Genomic DNA, 27,501 nt, shown 5'->3' on the forward strand with positions numbered 1-27,501 from the left:
AGGTGGTTCCTAGAATCAATAGTGGATCATAATTACAGGGATCACCTCAAGTCCTCAAAACACTCATTGTTTCTTGAGACCACTATCAACATTTTATTTTTTTTAGAAATAATACAAAAACAATAGTAATCTAGCAGGAAATTTTTACAATTTAATTAATTCAAAAGTGAATATATGTACTAAACAGTTGGAAATCTAAAAATTATTCAAATTACTTTGCAAATGATATTTACTTTTAAATTTTACTCTTGAATTAAATATTATGTGCAAATTATAAGATGGGGATCTTCTAAGCCCCTCTAGAGTCTGATGAAATCATAATAAGGGAAGGAATTTTTTTATAAAGAAAAGAATAATTTTTATTGATAAAAAAATTATGAAATTTATTTTTAAAAAAAGTAAAAATGATTGTATTTTTGTAACTAGTTAGTGTAGGTTAGGGCTTGAGATATTAAAATACTCGGTATATTAAAACAGGGATAATAATCAATCGCAACAAAATAAAGAGAAACTTATAAAAGCTAATAAATATTTATTTTTATTAATGCTAATGATTCACATCAGATAATAAAAAAATTAAATGTTATTTATTATTTATAATAATAATTACTATTATTATTATCATTAATAAAACATTAAATTAAAAACATAAAATTTGATTTTGAAAATACAAATTTAAAAAAGACTTTTAACTTACTAAACACTTTTTATTTTATTATTTTTAGTGGAATGAAGACAAAATGTACATTATTTATTTTAACTTAGAATAACTAAAGAATTAATTTATAATATTAAAAGCTTAGCTCAAATTGTCTTATAAATAACATTAAACCAAATTAATAACTAAAAATGTAGCAAATAAAAAGATGGACATAATAATGTAATGTTTTTAAATTAAATATAAAAAGAATTAAATTAAGTAATACTTAAAACTAGTCAATTTCAAATAGAAAAATCTAAATAGATGTAATAAAATAGATTATTTTTTTAAAAATAGAGAACTAAAATAGTAAGTTATATAGGTGCTAATTATTCTAAGAAATGTTGTGAAATTCTGTAAATTAGTCAAATATTAATTAATAATATATTTATCTCCAAACAACTGTAAAAGTAAATCCTATGATTATTTTTTTTATTTAAAATAGAAATAAAAAAAATCAATTCAGACATCAGATTGTGAAATAAAAGATGTACAATTTTTTAATAAAATTTATTAAGATTATAATTCAATTTAAAATTTTCATTAATATTTAGTATTAAAAATCACATTCAATTAATAATCTAATTCCTTTCTTTATCCCAGTTGTACATCTGCATTAATCAAATAGAAAACTATGCTTCATTCTTGTTTTAGGCATGTAAACACATTATTTATAATAAATATATAAAAGTTCAGAAATTTTTTTAAAGAAAAATTGAAGTTTAAATAAAACTTTTTATTAAAATTCTACTCCTTTTTTCATTTTTCAATTTTAAATTAAGCCCTTAAAAGAGGGAGTTTTTTTGTGTAAAAAGAAATAATTACTCCAACATTACACAAAAAATTACACTTTTGTAATTTCTTAATTGTATAAATCTCTACTGCAATAATAATATTGTTTTGTTTTTACAGTTAGTTTGAAATAACAAAGTAGTATTAAATGGTACAGAGTTTTAAGAATTCATTCTTTGAACATATCAGAAAGTTAGGGATATATAAATAAAAGACAACTGAGAATTTGTTCAATAGTAGTTGTAGAGTCTTTAGGTTGCACTGGACTTGGATTGAAGAAACAGTAAGAAAAATTGCAGCACCAAGGAGTGTGACTGATAATCTAGAGAAAAAATTCCTTCAACAGTGTGGTTCAAATACATGTTAGAATGAAAGAATTCTGATGGTAGAATTATATGTGACTGAATCCAGTACAAGAGAAGAAAATATGGACATAAAAAACTGAATAGATGAAAGTAATAAATAGAAGTGATGTGTTTGATAATGATTAGCACCATTTGAGATTAAATTGTTGAACTACTGGCTGCAAGCCCAATTAAAGTTTGTTTATTCATCTTATGCAAGGTCGTCATTTATCAGTCTTTTTTGATAAAAAAGAACGCTTTTTAAGATCATGTAGTTTTTGCTTTTTCCAATTAGAATAAGGAATACATCTTATTGCAATCTTTTCTTGCAGTAAAACCTCATGTAAAAATCATTGACATAATCGGAAAATTTATTAATTACATTAATAAATAGCTGTCTAAACATAGAAGAATAATGCTTATGTAAAATATAATCATATTTCTTAATCAGAAACGAAAGATTACGATAACTTTAAACATCGACAGTAAACAGAATGATCATTTTTAATCGATTCCTTTGCAGTGCATTTTGAAAATAATTAAACATCTAAGAGTCTAAAAGATTAGATTAGTTCTGTGGTACCATAATGTTATATTTTCATGGTATGGCAGATTTATTTAATCGTTATGGAAAGTAGTATCTGTAACTCATTGTTACCCAGTCAGTTAGTAGGAATAGATGGAATATGAGACATTGAAAGATTAACTGCATCAATGTCTTTACAAATAAGTCTGAAAACTTCACAGATAATTACCATGATCTATAAAAAAAAAATTCTAAGAATTCTCCATTATATAACTATATCTGAAATGTTTCTTTTATTCCTATTAAAAACGGTTTGTTACGTAGTGTATATTGATAATTTTTGGATGCACTGTATTAATTTTAATACTGTCTTTTTGGTTTGTTTATAGAATTAAATTATTTTTAATTACACTATAGAGTAATTATAAATTATAAAAAGAGGTAAAAATAATAATATTTTAGTTAAAGAATTAATTGTACTGGAAGATATTTTATATACTCTAGCATAAATACCGATGCTTCCTAAATCACTAATAGGGGTATTTGTTTTAAGATTAATCATTTGATTGTCTGTATCATTGCAATCCTCTTTATAAAAATCAAATACAGGTTGATCTGATAAACTTCCAAATTCATCTGTTGTTGAACCTTTTTGTAATAAAACTGGATAAATATCAGAATCTTTACCTCTAATTTCCGCTGTTATTTTTATAAAATTAAATTTTGTACTAGTTTTTGTGAAAATTTTTCCAAGATGCACTATTGCAGCAGGTGGTGAAATTGTTGGAGGTTCAGTATCATAGTTATCTGTTCGAATACCACATGAATTAACACTTTTATTTAGACATGGTATTATACCACATGTTTGAACACGACTTGGTACTGGATTAAGACCATCTGAAAAGTTTTTGTTACCATCAAATACTGCTATACGATAATAATAATTTGTAAAATTATCACCGCTTACAATATAATCAGATGTTGTTAAATTTACTGCATAATAATTATTTACATTGATTTCAAATTTGCAACAGAATTTATTTTTTTTTCCTGTACAAATTGTCTCATTAATATTTGTTTCAGTAGTAATATTGACCGTTTCATTTCTTTTTAAACTAAATCCTGGTTTTATTGAGTTTGATTCTATTAATTTTGTCTCATATGAATTGATATTATCACGTTTTAATTTCAACATACTTCTAAATACAATACTTTTCATTGATTTTGATGGTAAATGCCTACTCCACATCTTTTCTTCCATTTCATCCACACTCATTTCCATTAATAAGCTTGGTTGTGTTATTACTCTTTCTAACTGAGTCACAAATGACTTTGGTTTTGAGTTTGTATTGTACAATAAACCTGAAAAAAAAAAATTATATATATTTGATTTTATATTTTGTCTTTATAATTGTCTTTATGTTTACTAATTTTAAATTAATTTATGGTTATCTTTATAAGCCATTTAATGCTGACATCTGCAGCAAATAATGAAAAAAGAAGCTGCATTTCAGTGCTATTTCAATATTCTATTAGTGACTTTTTTTACTTCAAGTCCTTTAATTTTTTAATGCACTAATTTCTGAGAAATTCTAGGAAAACCATAAAGTTAGGGGATTCTTTGATGTAAGGTAATTTTGTAGGTAAATCAGAAAAATTATTTATTTATCCATATTTTTTATTAAAAAGCAGCAATTCTTGAGCATAATCTAATTTATAATGAAGGGTCAATTAAACTTTAAAAATAAAGTCTACAAAATAATTAATGACTTGTAAATGATAAACAATGGAAGCCTTATATCAATTTTAAAAAGTCTGATGGGTTCACCACATGACTTACTTTTATGTCTGTTAAATCAAATATGCACATTTTTTTAAAAATGTATTTTTAAAAAAGTACAAAAATTTTATTTTGTATATAAAATATATAAATATTAAATATAATAATATATTAATATATAAATATATAATATATTAAATATATAATATTTAAATATATTTAAATAAAAAAAAAAGGTTAAAAAGAAGATATGAAGCTGATTCGAATTGAAGTGCCTTCGAACTGATCTTATAAGGGAATATAAGATCCAAATATTTCGTTAGTTAAAATTTCATTTGGCTATAATTCTGGAACCAATGAAAATAAATACCACTTATGATAAATCATTGAAAATTTGTCAATGAGGGCTTATTACTGCAGTTAAGAAAAAGTCCAAAATCTCTTTTTGTTTTAATTTTGGGCTTTTCTGGACACTTTTGGTTCAGTCAATTGCAATCAAAAGGGAAGGTGCACAACTAGATGTTACAACAGTCTTAAATCCAAAATTTCAACATGCTACGGCTAATCATTTTTGAGTTATGCGAGATATATATGTACGTACAGATGTCACACTGAAACCAATCAAAATGGATTCAGGGATGGTGAAAATTGGTTATTTCCATTGAAATCTGAAAACCGAAATTTTTAATGATCACAATACCTCCTTTACTTCGTACAAGTAAAAAAACACCACATTTTTGTCTGGGAGGTGATAATGCAAAGGTCTTTTTAGCCCAAAACAAAAAAATTACATTTTTGACTGGTGCAGTGTAATCTAATGTAAATTCATGAATCTGTGTTACCAGATTTTCATAGTAATGGTATTTTTGAAAGGATACTCTTATTCACTCTAAACCCTTTGGGTTAATGTGTTTGAGTGGATATTTTTGGATTGATGTTTCATCAGTGCATCTTCTCAAAGTGTTCTGTAAAATCTTGCATTTTTAATGCAATGTTTCCATAAAATATTTTCTTATTACCTTATCTTTCATTTTCCATTAAAATAATGGTCTAAAATATGTTAAAATGTATAGTAAAAAAAATCAGAAATAAAGGCTTATCAAAGTAACAGAGATTTTTATATTGCTAGATATGGAATGATGTATATGTTATTAAAAAATATAAAATTGTTTATGATAATAAAGAGATAGAAACAATATTATTTCAACCTTTTTTTAATATGGCTGAAATAAGATACAATATTATAAGTAACTTTAGGGAGAAAGATATCATTATTATACTACCTGACATTGAACTACAAACTAAATGGGAAAATAATTACTGTTTCTGAACAAGAAGAAAATTACAATAAGTTTTTTTTTATATCAATAACACCCAAAGTTTACATCTCCCAAATAAATCAGTTGCTAATAAAAAAAAATTAATAATTAAAAACTGCAGCTTTAGTCTTGTTTCTAGCAATATTACTATTTATAACTAACAGGCAAAAAAATGAAGTCAGTGATAACAGTTCCGGTTATTGTTAAAGAAACATGTTGTAATGATTCTTATATTTGCGTTATTAATTCTGTATTTGGTTCAAGTTTATTCCCTTTGTCTAAAATTATGAAAGCTAAATCATTAAAATAGGATGATAAATTAGTTATAAATAATTTCAAATTTGAATGTTTTGTTTAACCAAATCATGTTCTGCAATAAAACTTTTTAAAAACCTTTATTTAAAATGTTTTCATTTGTCTTTGCCTCATTGACTGTTAACTTTACCAACTTTACAATGGTATCATTTGATGACACTTCTAGCAGTTTTTTAACTAGGCAGACACATATTCAAATTATAATCAAAAATTGTGCATGATTTTATTGTATCTGTACATTTAGTATAATGTTATTGTGTTTACTAAATGAAGATATGATTCAAATCACACAACTTTCAACTACATTCATAGGATTAATACATGTCTAATTAAACATAAAAAACTGTCATCAGCAACACAACTGATGCTAGAATAAAAACAGCACCATCAGTCATTGACAGGGTCGTGAAAACTACTGAAAAGGTTCTGAAATAAGTTTTTAAAAAACATTTTAACATCAGATTTGGTTCAGTGTGTTACTACTGAAAATAAAAATTTTAAATTAATATTATTAATGAACATATATTATCAGTAATAACAAAGGGTAATTGCTGGTAATACATTTTTCAAGATTAAACAAATCTTGAAAAACCTGCTTAATTATTACCAAACCAGGCTTGTATAAATCAATAATTACTGCTGTCATCAACCTTGTTGAAAATGTAATTAATAAAACTATTGGTAATAATGGCATTTCACTTCACATGAAAAATATGCAGGAATTATGATAGATTATGCATGAAAAGTACCCATGTTGGATTGTGTTTTCGTTGTTTAATTACAACATTTTGTAACTGTTGAACAAAATTTTTATCTGTCATTAAATATTTTTTAAACGTTTCCAAAGGTCTTTAAGTAATTTATTCTTGTCCTAGCAAAGACAAATTGAGACAGAGTGTGTATAAGAATTATTTAATGTATGTTTTTTTGTTGTACTGCATTTATTTGTATTTTAGAGTAAAGTATTTTTTTTTGTAAAGAGTGACTCTCCATTGCACCTATTTTAGTTACATCCTTATTGCTCTAAAATAATAGTCTGAATAATAAAATATTTTAAACAAAATATATAATTTTAAAAAAACTTAAATTATAAAGAGCATGAACTCACCTTTCATTACATTTTTTGGTTGATTTGTATCTTTTGGCACTTCAGAAACTAATGCATACGCTTTACTAGATTCTGGTTGTGAGTATAAAATTGGTCCAAAATGTCCATGATAAATTCCAGATCCTGAGTTACTATCCATAGGATCATTATAACCTGCCGATAAAAGTATACAGTTTGTTGCATATGCCCATCCTGATTGAATTTGAATGCCTGAAAATTTTAATATGGTATGTCAAAATTTAATTATACATCATAAAAAAGTTGCAGTGAAATATTTACTCTTCATATACATATTTTTATGATAGTAATTATAGAGGGGAAATAAATAAACTACTAAGGACGGTAAAAATTTTATATGTTACGCTACTTCAAATCAGTTAAATGATTGGTATCATCTGTAGTTCAGTCCAACCACTCCCTAAGTTATTTTCATTAACCATAGACAGGCCCAGATCTAGGTATGGAGAAAGTACAAGTGTAGGAGAAGTACTTCTTCCACATGAATATCCATGAGTATTTGCCCAGACGACAGATTTAGAGGTAGCAGCAAAAATAGTTGTAGAGAAACCTTTATGAAAACAAATACATAATTAAATCTGGCAGATCTAAGACGTGTCTTTTTCTACAAAATAAAAAAAAATTTTAAAATGCTATCTTCAAAAATGTCAAAATGGCAGCAATATTAATTTTTTTAATCTTCAATACATTTGTAATTATTTGTTCGATCAAATTTTTACTTATGATAAAATTTATTAAGCATTTTATTTTGAACAAAATTAAACCACATTCGTAAAAATCCATTGACAAAGAATAGAGTGATTAATGACAATTAACCTGACAATGCACTTTCCTGTTCTTTCTTTCTTTTTCCAGTTTAGCCTCCAGTAAATTACCTTTCAGATAATACTTCAGAGGATGAATAAGGTTGATATATATGAGTGTAAATGAAGTGTAATCTTGTACAGTCTCAGTTCGACCATTCCTGAGATGTGTGGTTAATTGAAACCCAACCATCAAAGAACACCGGTATCCACAATCTAGTATTCAAATCCATGTAAAAATAACTGACTTTACTAGGACTTGAATGCTGGAACTCTCAAAAGTACTCTCGCAGTACATTTGCGCGCCTAATGCAAACTGATATTTGCTTGTTTTTGTTTCCTCCATCAAATGTAATAAAAATTATTAATAATTTAATTAATTTAATAATATGTTAAATTATAATAATAATTAAATTATTAATAATAGTAAATTAATAAAAATTTTCACCTTGCATTAGGTGTGCAAGTGTATACTGCCAGGTTAATTGCCTGCAATTACTCCACTGTTTGTCAACAAATTTTTGCAAATGTGGTTTCATTTTGTTCAAAATAAAATGCTTAATAAATTTTGTATAAGTAAAAATTTTATCAAACAAATAATTACAAATATATTGAAGATTAAAAAATTAGATAGCCGGCATTTGGAAACTTTTTACAGTGACATTATTAAAATTTTTTATTTTGTAAAATAAGATAGTAGTTTTAGAGTTGTCAAATTTAATTAAAGTAGGTTTACCCATTCCTGAGAAATAATTTTTTTGTTGAAAATCACAAACTGGCATCCAGAAGGAAAGCAAAATAGAACTATGCCGATATGAACATTTTACTTATTTTCGTGTCCTGAATCGGTAACTAAAGTTCAGGAGATACATCTTGGAACATTCTATATATATATACACTCCAATGACACTAAAATAATACATATTTCTACACTAACTGTAACATTTGACCACCTAAAACTAATCTTTTAAATATATTTACAGTACATGTTAGTTATAATTTACAAATAGTTCACTTCTCTTTTAAATTAAAATAATATTTAAGTTAAATGATTGAATTATTATGAATAAACTAAATGTAGTATAAATAAATTTTAAAAGTAGGGAAATATTCAGAAAGCAATTTACAAATACACTTAAAATTTAAATGACATTTCAGTAGTTAAAAATAGTAATGAACAAATAAATTATATAAATAACCAGTAATGGTCATTTTATTTTAATAATATTTAGCTCTTTAAAGAGTTATTTCTACTGATTATGCAAAGATCAGAGGAAAAGGTTACTGATCTCCTACTCTCAGAGAAAGGTCAGTTTTTAAGACATTTTATGGGGGAAAAAAAAATCTTAATTTTTTGTAAGCACTTTATAATACTGATTTGACTTCCAGCCTAGACCAATTTCAGGGTGTGGGATTTATGTTTTATCTAGTGAAAATGACCTTGATGGAAAGTAATGTTACTCTCCTTTCTTCCATTGATAACACAATTTTCATGACTATGCTCATAGTAGATAAAACTTTTTTGTCATAAACAATTTATGCTAGGTAATCTGTGGGATAATTTAAAATTAATGCTTTATGCATTGAAGTCAAACAAAAATACCATTTAGTACATTTTTATGGGAAAAATTTATTTTAGTAAATCTTAATCTGTTCTCTGGCATCACAGTAATAATTTAATTTCCCTTTATTACAGAAAAACTATAAGAATGCTATTGCTGATTGGTTTATAATTAGTTCATGATAATTAATTAAATTTAATAAATTTATGTAATACTTATTTCTACTTTTAGAAAAAAAAATACTAAAACTAAAATACTAGGCTAAATTATATATAGCCTAAAATTACCAGTAAGATAAGGAAGTTCACTATCCCATCTGGTTGGATGAAGAAAATGCTTTATCCGATTCTTCTCAAGCAAAGTATTGATCGGTTCTTTAAACAATATATCATTTCCAGTGAATAAACCAAATGTAACTCCAAAATCTGATTCAAAAGATGTTGCTTCTGGTAAACCTGGTACATCATAACCTGGTTCATTAAGATTACTTTTACGATATCTGAAAAAGTTTTGAAAAACAACTTTAATTTTATTTTACCAATTTTTTTTCTTCATATTTTTGATAATGTAAAGTTATCTAAATTAATTAATTATTAATACAATACAATTAACAAAGCACACAGTAAGAAAGTTAAAAAAGAAAAATAACAAAAAATAGAGATATTTAGATTGATAATGTTTAAAATTACGTAGGTTAATGAAGTATAAAATGAAAATGATATTAAAAGATTGATGTGTAGAATGTTGGAGTATACTAAGGAAAAGTGATCAGTACAAAATAGAAAAGAATATAGAAGTGGATTACTCAAATGACTGATGATTTTTTGTTGTTAATTTTTATTTTAATTTTATAGTTATTTTACTTTATTACGTTATTAGTTACTTTATTACTGTATTCTTCTGTGCATCTAATGTTTTTTTCTGTGTAGTTATATTATGTTAGTTATTTTATTTTATTTTTGTTTTTAGTGTGTTATACTATATTTAACAGTGGCAGATGAACTTGTTAGAAGTAGTGAGTTTGTAAACTTGCTCTATCCAACTCTTGTAGTAATGATAACAGTATTTATGATTTCCCTGATTATAATCCTGCCCAAGACTCAACATCGGGACTCTTGCTTTTGTCACAAAATATTAGTACTGGATGCAGTGCAGATGAAAGTGAGGTTATGCAGAGTGTTTTGCACAGGGTAGGCTTATTCCTGTTAACAGGCAAGTTCTTAGTGATTCAAAATACGATAGTTTTTATAATAATGATGATGAAAGTGAGTGGGAAGATATTTTAGAGTCTACGCCACCAATATTTGAACAAAATTTTGGCTTTCACGAAAATCCTGGTCTGAAACACATTCCTTCTAACAGCTAGAAATCCAATAGACTTTTTCAAATTATTTTTCTGTGAAACACTGCTAAACATATTTGTAAGAGAAAGGAACAGGTATGCTAACCAATCCCTTTCTAACATGAATAGGGCTACCAGAATTTCACCTCTCAGCCGTCTACAGCCTTGGATATCAGTTACAACATCCAAAATATTGGCTTTTGTTACTTTAACATGTCTAAACAGAAAACTGATAATAAATTATATTGGGGTAAGAATGACTCCCACTTTATTCCATGGTTTGACAAAATGTTTACCCAAGCTAGATTTGAAAATATCCTTGCACCTTTAAAATTATTGACAATAATAAGTTGCCTAATCGAATGAACATGGTTATGACCCATCTCAGAAATTTCAGCCTCTGATAGATTACTGTAATAATATATTTCAACATTACTAAAAGCCAACCAAAAAATTTTGATTGATGAAAGATTAAGGGGGACCAAGAAACCAAACAATTTTGATGCAGTACCTACCAAATAAACACCATCATTGTTGGGGGATCAAGTTTTGGGTTTTATGAGATGCTGTTTCAAAATATGTTTTAAAATCATTTTGCTGTACAGATGCAGTCAACTGAAGACACAAATGACATAAAAAATTTTTGTCTAGCCTATACTGTTGTAAAAAAAAGTTATTTTGGCTTGTAATTATTTAAAACAGGGATAGCATATTTTTATAGATAAATATTTTACTTGCATTCCTCTGATAAAATGGCTTTATTGAGAACAAATGTTTGTAACAGGAACTGTCAGGCAAAATAAAAAGGGTTTTCCAGAAAAAAATTTTAAAGTAAGAGAAACAGTTTAAAAAAAAAATGCAATATAATACTTTTAGCTTACTGTGAGAAGAAAACGCAGACAAAACCTGTGTTATTAATTTCTATCTAAAATAAAATAAAAAACATACCCGTTAATAATGAATGGCGTGGCAGACTTTTAACGGAGAAACCTGCTATCGTCGCAGATTATAGCACCTACATGGGTGGGATTGATGCATTTGAAATGATTGTTCATATCTAGATCAGCAATGTACATTTAAATATTGGAAGAAAGTCACCTTTGATTTTTTCTCTAGAATGCTGTTAAATGCAAATATTTTATACTGATTAACATGTAGACAAAATGCAACTAAGCCTCTTGATAGATACCAGTTTATTGTTTCTATCATTCAAGAGGTTGGTGATGCATGGGCGAAGCAGTGGCATGATGAGTGCTGTGTCTTCTCGACAATTGAAAAAACTTCCAGAAAAAAAGAAAAAACTTGCTGGGTCCGTTCAAATAAAGGAGGACATCAGAAGCTGCAAGAAAAAGGAAAAAAGATCAAGGACAATATGCTCCAAGTGCCAGGAAGGCTGTCACTCTTTGTTTCTTGAAGCATAAATGCAAATAAAACCTTTTAAAAACCTAAAAAGTGTAAATAGTTGTTTAAACTTTTATTATTAGTACCTTGGTGATTAAATATGGAACTGGAAAGGTGCAAGTAGCTTTAATAATTGGAATGTAACATTTTATATTATGAGGCTTAATTAACAATTTTACAACAAAAAAAAAATAATTTTATGATTTATTCTTTTTTTTCATGGAAACGAGTTGAAACTTTATCCTTTATGAATATATTCTAAAAATAATTATTAGGTTTACCATAATAAAAAAATTTCTTGTTTTAAAGCTACATCATACTCGAAAATTAAAATAACTCAAAATAACTCGAAAATTATTAGAAAAGAATTTTAATGTAATTATATATTAACAAAAATAATCTAGCAACTTTTGTGATTTAAGAAACACATTAAAATGCAAAAACATTGACACCAAATTCTTGTCAGTAACTTATTTTGAAGTATTTTACACCATTTTTACAAAACGCAACTATTTAACCTCTGTCTTTTTCAGTAAGTTACTGCATTTCTCAACTCCTCCAAAAAAAGGGTGGTTCCTAAATTGGGCAAAAATTGTTTGCTTGTAAAAGGGTTAAGATTGCCGGTCTCTGTGGTGCGAGCGGTAGCATCTCAGCCTTTCATCAGAGGTCTTGGGTTCGAATCCCAATCAGGCATGGCATCTTCATACACGCTACAAATCATTCATCTCATCCTTTGAAGTAATGCCAATGCCTAAAGGTGTACCCGGAGGTTAAAAAGAAAAAGGTTTAAGATTGATGTCGCCCTTCCTCAACCAACAGTGTTGACTATGTCAGCAACCAGTTTACTAAACAGCCCTTTTTAGGGTGACAGCAGTCCAGACTCTTATCATTCTTTGGTAACAATTTTGAGTGTTTTACTTGAAAAGTGGTAATGTGATTAGAAACTTACACATTTGAAGATCTTACCAGCAAAACATTAAAAAAATATCATGTTTTTATATTGCATTTGAATTTTAAAAAAAGTAGTGTATTTAAAATATCTTTAACTACTCAAAATATTTTTTATTAATCATGATAGCAAAGATAATTGGTGTGAAAAAATTATATTTACTCTATTTTGTAATAAATAAGGCATTTTATAAAGTGTACTTAAATTTAAAATTGTAATAATTATTTTTATTGTTATATTTAATATTATATTAATTTATTATTTTTGACTTTGTCGAAATGCTGCAGCTTACAAAGGTTATCTAAATACAGGCATTTGCCTACAGGGATACCTTCAGGTGCACAGTAATAATTGTTGAAAATTATTTAGTTTACATAGTATATACATTTATGTTATTTTATCATATAATATTTATGCTATTACATCATATCTAATTATAATTTAATAGTCTATGTTCTAATAATTGAAAAAAATAATTTAATATTTTAAGAAGCTTATTATTATTATTATTCAGTTTTTATATTTGAAAGGATTACTAATGTAAATACATTTAATAATCCACTCTTATATGCTACAGTTGTTTCAATGTACTTATGCAGTTCAGAATAAATGTTTGTTTATTTAATATTACATCTCTGTTTTCTAAGCATTTTTTAAGTATTGTAAACTTAATCATTAAATGCATTATGAAATTTTGTTTTAATTAAGTGGAAAATAAAATATTGTTTTGCATTACAATTCTTATATATATAAATTAATTCTTATATATTCTAACAAGTTGATTAGGTTTGGAAGAAAATGTTTTACAATAAATCTGTAGAATAATAAAAAGTTATCAGTTTACTTTTATTAATTGTATTTAAAAAGTTTAAAGTCATTTTGACAAAGTGAGGAATCAGTAAAACAATTCTGTGTGCTACAACTGTCTTTGTGTCCTCTGAGATTTGATGTCTCAAAGATTCTGATTGAAACTTTACAATTTATTCTTATAACACTGACGTTTGTGACACCTAAATGGATGGATTAAAAGCTTCTGTATTTTCATGACTCTATTTATTTGTCTCCTTGGCATGATTTCTCAAATAGTCTAATAGGAGAATTTCAATAGAACATTTGCTCATACCTGAAGAGTTTAGTGAATTGAATAAACTAAACAGTTGATTGTAGAGGTTGTCCAAACTAAAAAATCAGAGTTATTTAAAACTCATTAAATAGTTTTCAAAATAATATAAGCTCTTGGAAACTTAATTCTGAAATATATTAATATTTCATAAAATTATGCGAGTAGAATAAAAAATAATGAAACTATAAGTCAAAATAATCCTGAAGCATTTAAAGTAATAATATTTATAATAATAAATGTGAAAATCAAAGTATAAATAAAACCTTTGCATACAACTTTATAAATTTAATAGAATGTAATCAAAATATTAATTCCCCAGCTGTTTGTGATATTGATATCTTTTTGCATTTGATATTGATGCTTTATAAATGTATTAAAATATTTCAAATATTTTGAAAATCTATGACAATATTGCATCCTGTAAGAGTTACCAATTAGGTGTCTGCAAATTAAATACAGAAGAAGACAATTTTTTTTTTTATTTTCATTTTATCAAAATCAAAACTACTTAAAACCAAAATATCACTTTTATATCCATTTGATAGACATAAATGATTACCTAATTAAAATTCTGTTTTAATGAGTATCAGGTTACATGGCTTGTTTAGGGGCCAAACAATAATCTTATAGCTCTATTACTTTTGTTCCTTGAAGACTAGTTTAGACATTTTGAAGGAACACCAAAAATAATGTAAAAAACATTTGACCAAAAAGCAGCCACTGCGTAGAATAACTTTTAAAAATTATAAGTTCGCATCAGATCTACTTACAAAATTTCATTAAATATTGGTACCAGAAAAATTTATTTTATTTAAGGTCATAGATTGTATTGTGTAAAGTTTTGTTTCTAACATGTAAGCATGATTGAATCCTCAATATCAATATCAAATGTTTTGATATTGATAGCTTCTTCTCACATAAATTATCAGGAATTATCTAGCTGAACAAAATGTATAGAATCCACATATAGTCTGTTGAGTCATGATAATTTTATATAGTCATTATATATTATTCTTGAGAATGTAAATTACTGCAGTTTTAAGTAATAAATACAAATTTCACTTCTGTTATTAGAACATTGATGAATTTTCCTAATATCTGATTAAGGTATAAAAGTTTTGAGGTTAAGTAATGTATCAATATTTTTTCTTTTACCAAAAGCCTGCTTGGTAAGATTTTTACTGTTTATAACACTTCATAATTTATTTATATAATAGTTGCCACTTACCAACAATCTTTAATAGAATGTTCGAGCGCTTTCAGATTAGTAATCCATCCACAGGAACATTGATGTGTTATAATTATAATTACTTATTTCACATATCATTAATTATACTAACCTGAATTTTAAAAACAAAGATTATAAACATAACAATTGATCACCAAAAGGTAAAATAATGTCAAAGTTATCTGACATATCAGTATAAAGATCTCAATTGTTATCTTTTAACAATACAAATTGTACTTTTAACAATAGCAGTTGAAACCTGTATACTGACATGGATAATGTAGTTATTATTTTACCTTTTGACGATCAATTGTTATATTTATGATTTTTAAAATTCCAGTTAGTATAATTAATGATACATGAAGTAAATAATTATAATTATAAGACATCAGTGTTCCTGTGAATGGATTGGTAATCCAAAAGTGCTCAAGCATTACTATTAAAGATTGTTGGTGAGTGGAAACTATTATATAAATAAATTATATATCAATACCAACGGGCCATGATTAATAAAATTAGTTCATAATTATTAAGTGTACACGATTATATCTATCCTAAGAAATTTACTTCATGTATTTAAAATTTTAGAATACTACTTACCGTGCTACAATTGCTCCTTGCCTATTGAATACAACATCTGTATTAAACCTCATAGTTTGGTTGGTTGAAGCATTCAAGTGAGATTCTACTAAGTTTACAACTAAGTAAACTTTCATTTGTCTTGCAGTACATGAAAGGAATCTTAATGGCTAAAAAAAATAAAAATAAAAAATAATAAAAATTTTATAAATTATTTTTAAACTGTGATGATATCTAATAAAATAAGAATAGTTAAGTTCTACACTATCTTTTACTTACCAGATCTTATAGTATAATCAGCCTGTACAGTATATTCATAATATTTTGATGAAAAAACTTGAAGCAAGCTTTTAGATTTTTATTGACATATTACATTCCCTAAAAATAGTTATTAATGTAATTTTAAATTTCATATATTAGTTAATTAAGAAACATTTTACATATTACATATCACTGACTGCTTGATGACTCAGTTATGTTTTCATACAGTATGACAAGAATAACATTTAAATCAATATGTCAAATTGAGTTGAAACTTTGCCCTTAATTTATTTTTTTAAAGTTTTATATGTTTCGTATGGAAGTATTTATTTGCTTACCATATGAATCTAAAAACCAAGCAACATTTAGACAAAAAATTCATAGTCTCTGTGGGGTGATGTTGGCTGTAATGTATGACAACTATTAACCTCTAGGTTCTCCAACTTTGAGAACTTTATGCAACACATTTTGTGAAACATTTATCAACTTTCCAAAGATGAATTTCTCTTAAAAGGAAGAATTATGATTCTACCCCTGATGTTAATCTGTAGATGATTTATGTAGATCTGCCCCATATAGTAGCCATAATTACATATTAAAAAACAAAACTGCATCATTAGCGTAAAGGAAGAATATAATGCAATCCTGTGGTTAATCTTCTTGCAATTATGTTGAATCTGAAAGTCATCCAAGTCATTAATAAAAATAATAAACAGTATTGCTAAAATGGAATCACTTAGCAATATGCCTCTCATTACAGGTGCTTCTTTAGCAAATTATTTATTGTAATTCAGTTTAATTTTTACTTTCAATTTCTTGTAATAATCTTCGACAGCAATATCCACTTTTAGCTAATATAAAATAAATACAGTTTTTTCCAAAGTTAAGAGTAATATACAAAATCAAATGCTTTTTTAATCTATTACTATTATTACATACACCTTATTTTATTTTTTATTATCTGACAGTTTATCAAGGATGAAAGTATGAGTACATTATCTCTACAGTCATTTGAGGGGCAGAACCAATTTTGGTTTTCATTAAAGGGTTAATATTTTCCAACCAGTTCAACAGTTTATTTTTAACAGCTGTGTAAACAGTTTTGTTATTTTACACTCATTACTCATCAGAGTAATACATCTACAGTTTTTTGTAAATAGCGAAGCTCCTCATTTTAAATAAAATAAATGTTTCTGATATAGTTCAGGCTCATTGAACTTTTTAAAAATTACTAATTATTTTCTAAACTTTTCTTGAATTACTATTAAACCATTTATCATCAAACTAAAAAGAAAATTATATGTAATATTCTTGAAGCTTTAATTTTAATTTATTTGAAAAAACCAAATTCAGTTTCTATTTTTTTTTTACATATAATTGATATAATAGTTACCATTGAATATCGGTTGCCATAAATACATGGTATAACAAAATCTTCAGTTGATGGAACTTCAATTGGATATGGCTCATTTTCTCCTAATAATCCTTTTTCTGGAAACACAATTATATCTGGTACCTAAATCAAAACAAACAAAAAATTCAAAAATAATCTTTTTTTTCTTTTTCGAGCATCGACTTATAAGTAATTAGTCCTCATCACATTCTTTAAAATAGAGTTTAGATCACCATCAGGTTCATTAGATGTAAGAGTGTAAAGGGCCCTTACATGTTTATTTAAAAATGTAAAAAAAACATACATGAAATATTAAACATTCATAAATGTTATATTAATAACACTTCAGGTTATAAAGGATCCTGATAATTAAATAAAACAACAAAAATACATTAAAACAAAAATAAAAATCGGAAGTCTTCACAATTGCAAAATGATTAAATCAAATCTATGTTCGTACAAAAAATCTGCTTCATGTAGAGAATCTTTAAGCAAACAACTTGTACTGACTTACAGACTTGTTAATAGTCTGCTGGCATATAGATAAGCAACTAACTTTTCTTCTTTACCATTTTCCAAAACAGCAGCAATATTATTTGTTGGGACTCTTTCTGAGTCCCTTATATATAGTATACTTTTCCAGTAGATGGTGGAGTGTAAGCTGTTTGTCACATACACTTCACATTGGCCTTTCTTCGCCAGTTAACAAGTATGAATTTGTTATTGATATGTGAACGATTCTAAGTTTGGTCACCGCCACTTGTTCTCAGTGAGTCAGTTTCACGTTGTTCTTCCCTTTTTTAAATGGAGAAGTTTTAATAGCATTTAATTTGGTATTTAGCCTTCTCCATTCATTACTCCAAGTGTTTCTGATCGTGTTGGGATTTTTAACATTTGCCAGTCAAACAGGAAACATATCCATATCACAAAGTATTGCCATTCTGGCAGCTTCATCTGCACTTTAGTTTCCTGGGATACCAGCATGCCTTGGTGTGCTTACAAATACACATCGCTGTCCTTGTTGATTTAAAACAAAGAATGGACAAAATGTTTGCAATAAGGATGTACTTAATGTTCTTTTTCTGAATCGCAGTTAGTGTGCTTAACAAGTCAGAATATATGAGCACTATCTCTTTGCAGAAATTTTCTGTGTAGTGAAGAGCTTGGTGTATAGTAATAAGCTCTGCCATATACATTTTTCCATATCTGGTAGTTGAGATTTTTAATTCCTTTTAAAATGTGTTGAAGTGCATCATGATTGAATCTACTCCTTAAAGCAATGATTGCATTTAAGGAATCGGAGCAGAGAAACACTCTCTTCTATTTTTAATGAGATACAAACGATGAGCTTACTGAATTGTGTATAACACCGCTATATAGACACTAGCTACATTGGACAGGCTCCAAAAGTGGGATTCACCATTTACGACTAAAGAACTTCAGATGCCGTTCTCGGTCTTTGACTTATTGATAAAAATATGGCTGTAGTGTGTAGTTTTTATATTCAAAAACCAGTCGTCAAAAAGCATTTTGAATATAAACTTCGGATAATCCCTGTTCTATCTTCTTGAAGTTGATCTGGCCCTCCACTATTAACATTAACCATGGTGGGACTTCTCTTTTGGAAACTGGCAATATGGCAAATCAATACCATAGTTTGCACAGACCTGGAATCTTCTTATCTTAACAAGTCTGGAAAAGATGGTCTTTTCCGATACTGTTTAGCCAAACTATGTTTATTAACATCAACAGAATTAATATGTCTTGGAAAAGACAAGAAATGAGCTGCATATCTTAGTAGAATTGTTTTCCTTCTGTAATTCAACCATCAACTTCTGTTTCTGACAAAATTCTCCCGCGTTCGCCCGTAGCAGTAAGGGCTCCAATACCGTTACACATAGGACAGTCCCTGCTAAGGACCGAAGTGACTGACTCACACTGAATTCAGCAAAGCTAAGCTCACATCAGCCCACCCTCAACCCAGCTTCACAACCTAGAGGAGGCATAAGCACTCCCCATCTACATTGTGTTAGTGCATAAGTAAGAAAAAAAAATTAAAAACGTAATAAAAACAATCACAAAGACTTGATCCTGAGACGTGTAGATTATGACTGAAACGCTTGCTATTCAACTACTACTAGTGTTGCTGTTACTGTAGTAATCAAATAAGTTAATTAAACCATTTGAAAAATTTTAAATGAAGTTTACTCCAAAATCGAGCCATTTTGGATTTAAAATAGGAACTTCACTCCTACCACCCTGCAGAAGGGCATCAATAAAATGTTTTAAGTTGACTGTGTGCTCTTGTAAAACAGCATTACTGTGTAAAATTGTAAGCTTTGCATGTTTTGTTAGTTATATAAGACAAAAAATATGCAATCTTGATTAACACCACAATTAATAAGAATCTCCTTTGAACATACTTCTATTTTAATACGTCTCTGATTATTAAAAAACACAGATCTTAATCATCATTCTGCCACAGGATCATTATCATTGATGTGAGTGAAACCCTGTTAATTAATCATTTCAAATAATCAATAAAAATAAGTATACACATAATTTTCAATCTGCCTTCATTACTGAATACAGTGTCTCCCTAATGTCAGTACATTTAGAAATCTGATGAACTGTATGAGGTGAAATCTGTCTTCAGATAACATATTAATGGTTATGAATAATTGTATGTACCTCCACAATAGTTCAGAATTTTATCATCTTGACTGAGTCAGAAATAAATCTAGTTCTGACTTTTGATTTTCTTTGTCCCATTCATGATCACAAGTTGATGTTATTTGTTGAAAAGTAGCTTTTTTAAAATTATAGTAATCAGGGATAGATACTCAGAGAAGATTATCAATGTACCGTATTTAGAGAAAAACTTACTTACCATATCTTAATTTTCTTTTCACTTAAGTTATCCATTTTGGAAATTCCTAAAAGAATGTTTCAGTTATCTATTGTGATGTTTTTTATTGCTTTACTCTTATTTAAAAGTATGAATATTCTTGACAATTTTGAACCTCCAGCTGTTGTTATGTAACATTGCAATTCCCCTAACCAATATATATTATTTCAAGAAATAAAACTCTTTGTAAACAATTAATCTATCTAAGAAGTTTCTTTATATTTAAGTATAATATGAAAAAGTGAAATGTTTAATAAAATATCAGAACAGTATTTTGTTCACGTTACACTAGATAAGGAGAGGTGCAGTTATTTGTACTACTTGTGTATAATTAGATTATTTGTTAACTTTATTTATATAGATACAATATTGCCAAAATAGATATCTTATTATCAAAATTATACAATAAGTAAAATCTTTATTTGTCATTTAAAATCAATTTATGTGCTAGACTGTCATCTTATTGTTTTGTAAAAATAGTGTTAGTATTTTATATATAATAAAGTGGTAACGTAATATGATTTAAGTTAGTGTAGTACTAAACAGTTACATTTAAAAAAGAATCAAATCATGTATAAATAGAATTAACACATATACTGTTAGTGTATTGTAATACAAAATAGTATATTTTTCTATCAGAAGTGTATAGCAAAAAAGAGGTTAAAAAAAGAATCTGTTAGTAATGAGAAAGTGGAATTTCATCCAATACATAATGTATTTAATTTAAAAATCAGAGCTAAATCTTTAGACTAGATAACTGAAGAGATTAGCTATTTTAGCTAAGTTAATTATATGCTAAATCACTTCTTTTAAGTTAGGTTTTGATGTTATATTGATACTACCTATAGTCAATTAATTTTAGAAAGAATTGAAAATACCAATATTTTTTTGTATACTTCTTCAATTTTTAATTTAAAAAGTCCCACTGCAAATGTTTCTATTTCTTGTTTGTTCAGTAAGAATACTCCTTAGTTATTATTATACAAAATTTTAGTTTAACTTACTTTAGTTGTATTATTCATTAGGTAATTTGCAATGCTTGCATAATGTTGCACGTTGAAGTACAAAGTATATTCTGGTTTTGTCAAAAACTTCTCAGCCTTTAATCCAACAACAGCAGCTGTATATGTTTCTGTATTGGCATAACACTAAAAAAAAAATTATAAAATGTTAATTGTAATAATTATAGTTAGCCTACATTAACATTGTTAATTTATAGTGGTAATTGACACTTTAATATTTAAAAATCCATCCCCCTGATTTTAAAAAGATTACACCTTTATTTGTTCATGTAGAGAAAATATGCAGAACATGTCTACCATTTTATGTGCGTTTTTATGTTGTAGAATAAATATTTTAATTTGCGAAGTGTGAAATATTTTTATTTGTATGTGTAGATACATTACAAAGCATGTGTTGTAAGAAAAAAGGTATGTAATTTTGATCTAGGGTTTCCAACATTTGCTGTTAAATGGGAGCCCTTGAATATACATACCAGAAGAACCAGGAATTAAATGGATACTATGACTCATTAAATGAAAAGTTATAAGTAAACTTGGTGACAATAAATAAAGGCTAATGTTTTCCACAACTTTCAGTTAAGTTATCATACGTAGAAAAATTGTGTAATTAAAACCATTTATGTATAATTTGATAACAATAATTTGTAGCTAATAAAATATATTTAATTCTTATCTATGTAGAATAATAAATTATACAGATCACATCAGGAATTTGTGTATGTGCTATTTCATAGATAAAAAGTACCCTGGCATTTGCCTGGATGGATGAAGAAGAAGAACTGTGGCAAACTTTGATCAGAATGCTTCACAAATGTACAATTAATTATAAAATTTAAATTAAAAAAAAAATAGAAGTAAACAATAAAAATATAAACAAGGCAATGTGGGTTGACTAATGAGGCTGCAATGCAGATTTAACCTCCGGATAAATCCTGGATACAGGACCATAAGCATAGAGGCGGCATCAGTGATGGTGGGGGTTCTTTCCATGGATTTGCATGCTATGAGGATTTGCATGGATGAGGATTGTGAACGATAGAAACAGGAGGTTAGCAGTTGATGAGCTGTACACGGAGTAGAATGGAAGGTGGCAAACAACACCCAAGGGTATATGGACACACAAGCTCATTGAAGATGCCAGAAGTTGGGCAGAGAGAAGCCATGGAGACATGAATTTCAAGTTTACCCAATTCCTGTCTGGCCACGGATGTTTTTGTGATTACTTACAATGGATGGGTAAGAGCATCACCAACCAATGTCATGATTATGGGGAACAGGATACCGCAGAACATTGTGTTCTCCTGCCCAAGATGGCAAGATTAGAGAGTTGGACTGATGGAGCAAGGAATAGTGGGCGTGAACAGTATAATAAGAGTAATGCTTAGCAGCAAGGACAAGTGGGATCAAGTAATGACAATGGTTTCCACCATGATATGTGGAAAGGTGCATGAGGAGAGAATTTGACAGAATATGGATCAATGGATGAACCAAGGCACAGAGTCTGAAGACGAATGATCGTGAGGTCAGACTCTGAGGATGGGCAGTGGGGCTCCCCGGAGTTACTGTCTGTCAGTCGCCCCAAGGGGATACCATGGGGTCGCTTTGAATCAGATAGAAGAGAGCCCAGGTGATCATGCAGAGGCTGAGTACATGCCATAGGGATTGGCAGACTAGAGGGGGAGGATTTTTAGCGGGTGAGAGCCCTGCACTGCCATCAGAGTGGGTTTTGCGGTGGCTGGTAGAGCTTTTTCCTCTCCCTATGGAAAACCAAAAAAAAAAGCAATAAATTATAATAAAGCATGCGAGGTTGCTATTTTTTGATTATTATTAATTAAAAATTCATTAGTTGAGCAATACAATCTCAAAGAGAAGATCTTTTAATTTTATTTTAAATAAATTGATAAAAAGATATTTTAGGTAGGTGATTTATTAAAAATAAAAACTGACTCATAATAAGTTATTTTTTTGTAGGCCAAAGATTATTTTGTATAACATGAAACAGATGAGTTTTCTGGTTTAAAACAAGCAAATATTGTTACTTTATAGAATTTTTTTAAATAATTTTATGGTAAAGACAGAACTTTTGATTTGTTATAAACTTGTCAGCATGAATTTTATTTACTACACAAAAATTTGAAAGCCATTTTAAAACTTGTGACTTTTTCAAGTAGTTGCAAGATGTGATTTTTTTTATATGTAAGTATAGTAGGCATAATAAATATTTCATAACAATGAATACTCTTCAAAACATTAATAAGACAATAATAAGACACTTCAAAAAGAAACAATATAGTTTGATTTTGTTGTAGGTAAAATCAGTTTGATCTTCCCATGAGAAATTTGTCATTTAATAATATATTCAGAAATTTCAGATTATGAACAAGAGAAATAGTATTGTCATCATTAATTAGTATTGTTTATCATTAATGGAAATATTATCTACATGATTAGTGATATTAAATCTACTTAAGGAAATGTAGACAATAACAAAAGTGATCTGTAATTTTGTAAATTAAGTACAGAATATTTTTTATAGATGGCATTAACAATGCAAGACTACCAGTATAGTGAAAGACTCATTAATTTAATTTGAAAGAGGGACAGTATTAACACCTGTAACTTCTTTTAAAATTGTGAAGAAAATTTTATGAGTTCCACTGAATGTTTATTTTTAAATAAAATTGAAAATTTTAATTTGAAGGGTATCAGTGGAAAATAAATATACTGATTCATCAATAGAAATATTCAAGGAAATTAGTTTTACTTGAAATAGATCAATACTATTATTGTTTGAAATACCAGACAAGAATTTATTAAAGCTGTTCCTCAAACTAGGGGTTGAGAGAAACTGTAGTAGAATTCTTTGAAGTTTGATTACTCTTACTTTCATAACTTCCAGTTTTAATAACTGCCCATATATTTTTTACTTTTTATATAACTTGTTTTTTAAATGTCTTATATAATTATTTTGAATTGTGAGTAATGTTTGCATAATTTTGTGTTTAATTTTCATAACAATTTTAAAAAGTAACAAATTAAATTTCAATATTTCATCAAGATTCCTTAGCCTTGAGCTAGAGAATTTAGTACTGAGATTTAATTATAATTCCTTTTATAATCCAAGCATAGGAGCCTTTTCTGTTATCACTGTCTGTTTTTTTATTAAAGAACCTTTGAAAGGCCTTTTGAAAAAAAACTCATTTTTTCACCAAAAAATTAATTACTTATTAAAATTATTAATTTGTTTTCAAGAATAAGGTCTCAAGTTTTTAGTTAAATCATTATTTATAATCATTTAAAAAAATAAATAAACTCCGTATATCATCATGTATTTTCATTTATAATTTATGTTTCTACAACCTGAAAAGTTATGATTTGAAAGGCCATGATCTGCAAAAGAAAAATCCAAAAAGTATTAATGGGTAAATTTAAAAAACTTTTTCAGTTCAGGTGGCAGGATACTTCTAATTTTAAATGGTTGGGAGTTAAAAACGTTACTAACTCAAACTGAGTAACAGCTCATTTGTATTATGTATACGATTGTTTTGAAAATTAATATTAAATTTACTGCTTATTGATTTTATTAGAAATATTAAATAAAGAATTGCAACAGTTTATTTAGAAATCTTACAAAAGGATCAGATGGAAATCTATAAATTATTCATATACACTAAGAAGAAAGACCTATTGTAATTGTTAAAATAATTTTGCAAACAGAAAAAATCCTGTAACCATTTAAAAATAATAATATTAAAGTAGAAAAACAAAACTAGTTGAGCATTTTTATTGTTAGAAATAAACAAGTCATTAGTAGTAGATACCAGGAAATTAGTAAAAGTAAATAAAAAAATTTATTTTTTGTAATGGTTTATAAGCATTGTTTTCTCTCTTTATATTAGTAATTTCCAAACCAGTCAACTAATGAATGTTTTAACAATCAGAACAACAATTACTTCTGATCTTTATTTATTTATTATGTTTTAAAGAGTTTTGGACGTTTTGCGAATGAATTCAGATGAAAATGGTATTTTGATATTTATTATTATTTTAAAAAAGTTAATAGGAACAGATTTTCCTGTATAATTTATTGTATTAATTAGTAGAATTTGTTGTACTAATTTTTTAGCATAGGTCATTCTTATAAATATTTCTTAATTTCGGTACATAATTAAAAAAAAAACGTATTTCATAAAACCTCTGATTTAAATTAATATATTAACATTATTAAAAATAAATTTAAAACAGCATAAATAACTACGATTAACAGCTCTTCTGCAGTGATCACTAAAAAATTCCAACAGCAAAGAACAGCTCGTAGCTTTCTTTACTTAGATGATTTATGGAATCTGGTACCATTGAATGTGACATTTTATTCCTTACTTCACACCCTACTTCTGAGGAGTTGGTGCTCCTTGAGATATTTCAGATGATATGTAACATCTGGTTGTGAGTGATATAATTTTCAGGGCTCTAATATAATAAACTTGTTTGAAAGTTATGTTTTTACTTTAGGGTAATGCTACCTAAAAACAATCTGCGACTTTGTTTAGCAGTTTGTTTTGGCCAAACTTGTTCCTGAGCCTGTTGTATTGATGTTAAAGTTTAATATAATTTTTAATGATTTAAAGAAATATTTTAATTATTTGAACATAAATGATTGTTTTATTTGTGTACAGAAGAATAGGAATTCCTTATTTTCAGAATTGTTGAAATTGCAGTGACTATAGTTATCAGTCATTACTCATAATTCATCTTTCATCTCTAGTTTTTTCTACAGTAATTAGACACTTTCATTCATTATTTAAAACCATATTATATTGAAAGTAATTAATTACAAATTTATTTATTAAAAGAATTAATATGTATTAATTTTATTACCTGACACAGTAATGCAGAAAAACATACTATTAAAATTACAATATTACACTTTGCCATTATTACATATACACATTTACACATGCACAGCTAGAGACACTTATATAATGATAATAATGGGTTAATATCTTGTGGTTACATTTTTATTTTTTATCTGTTTAATGAAGATATGATATGCTATAGAACCACACCTAATATACACAAACATTTATTTTACACTCGATATAAGTTTCCTTTTTTACCTAGAAAAAGAGATTACAAACAATTTGTCATATTGTTATCAATAATATTGTAATTTTTAGTGGATATTATTCATTATTTATGGAATAAAAACTGTTTTTTTTTTTCAAATTTATATTTAAAATATTCACGAATATATTTTTATTAAACATGTCTTAAAGTTTTTGTTAACATGCCTTAATTGTAACTTTGTCATGCTGTTTACTTAATTACAAAAAATTATTACGGAATAATTATATTTATAATTTATTGATAAGCTTTAAGAAAATCTAAATAAGTCTATTTAAATCAGTGTAAATATTTAAGTTTCATATTTCAATTTACAACAGAAGTCCATTTAAAACAGCATAAACAACTTTAATAATAGATTAATAATACTGATATTATATTAATATAATATAATTTAGATAATTTAAATAAATTTAATAATAAATAGTTTAGTGTTGCTTTTTTTGTTCTCAGTACAGTGTTAGAGAAAAAAACCTTCCTTTAACATCTGAATGTTAGAATGTTTCATAACTTTAAAAAAATTTATGTTAGTATGCATAGAAATGGTAATGTAGTAATGTTGTTGATTATTTCTTTTATTAAATTATTTAAATGATCCTCTATGGAACTGGTTGTAGTAAATTGAAAAATGTAGAAATTTCAGTAGATCGATTTACATTCTACTATAATTGCATCAACCAGAGTAGGGTATCTATTCAATAAGTTTCTCTCCTGCTGCTATTGTAATTTATAGGAATACATGACATGGGCATGGTGATTAAATATTGGATATTTATAATAGTTTCAAATTTACTTATGATCGCTTGCAGTAATGCCTGTCATTTATAGAAGAGATTACCCAATATCATTAATCGTATTGGTAGCAGTTTTAGCATATCATAAAGCATTTTAGTAATTCAATTAA

At 27.1% G+C, this 27,501-nt stretch overlaps 2 protein-coding genes across 2 annotated transcripts in view; one reads left to right on the top strand and one right to left on the bottom strand.

Moving 5' to 3' along the window:
* The window catches only part of LOC142330729 (uncharacterized), a 315,974-nt gene that overhangs the window by 270,697 nt on the left and 17,776 nt on the right, over positions 1-27,501 (top strand). The gene's annotated exons all lie outside the window — the stretch shown is intronic.
* Positions 711-26,512, bottom strand: LOC142329802 (vanin-like protein 1). Its single transcript, XM_075374620.1, has 7 exons — positions 26,352-26,512; positions 21,456-21,599; positions 17,544-17,666; positions 15,911-16,059; positions 9,555-9,766; positions 6,885-7,094; positions 711-3,724 (listed from the first exon to the last, which is right to left on the bottom strand). Exons 1-7 carry the CDS (start codon positions 26,430-26,432, stop codon positions 2,769-2,771), a joined length of 1,875 nt encoding a protein of 624 aa, XP_075230735.1. The 5' UTR covers positions 26,433-26,512; the 3' UTR covers positions 711-2,768.

The sequence above is a fragment of the Lycorma delicatula genome, chromosome 9 (genome assembly GCF_047948215.1).
Source record: "Lycorma delicatula isolate Av1 chromosome 9, ASM4794821v1, whole genome shotgun sequence".
Lineage (NCBI taxonomy): Eukaryota > Metazoa > Arthropoda > Insecta > Hemiptera > Fulgoridae > Lycorma > Lycorma delicatula.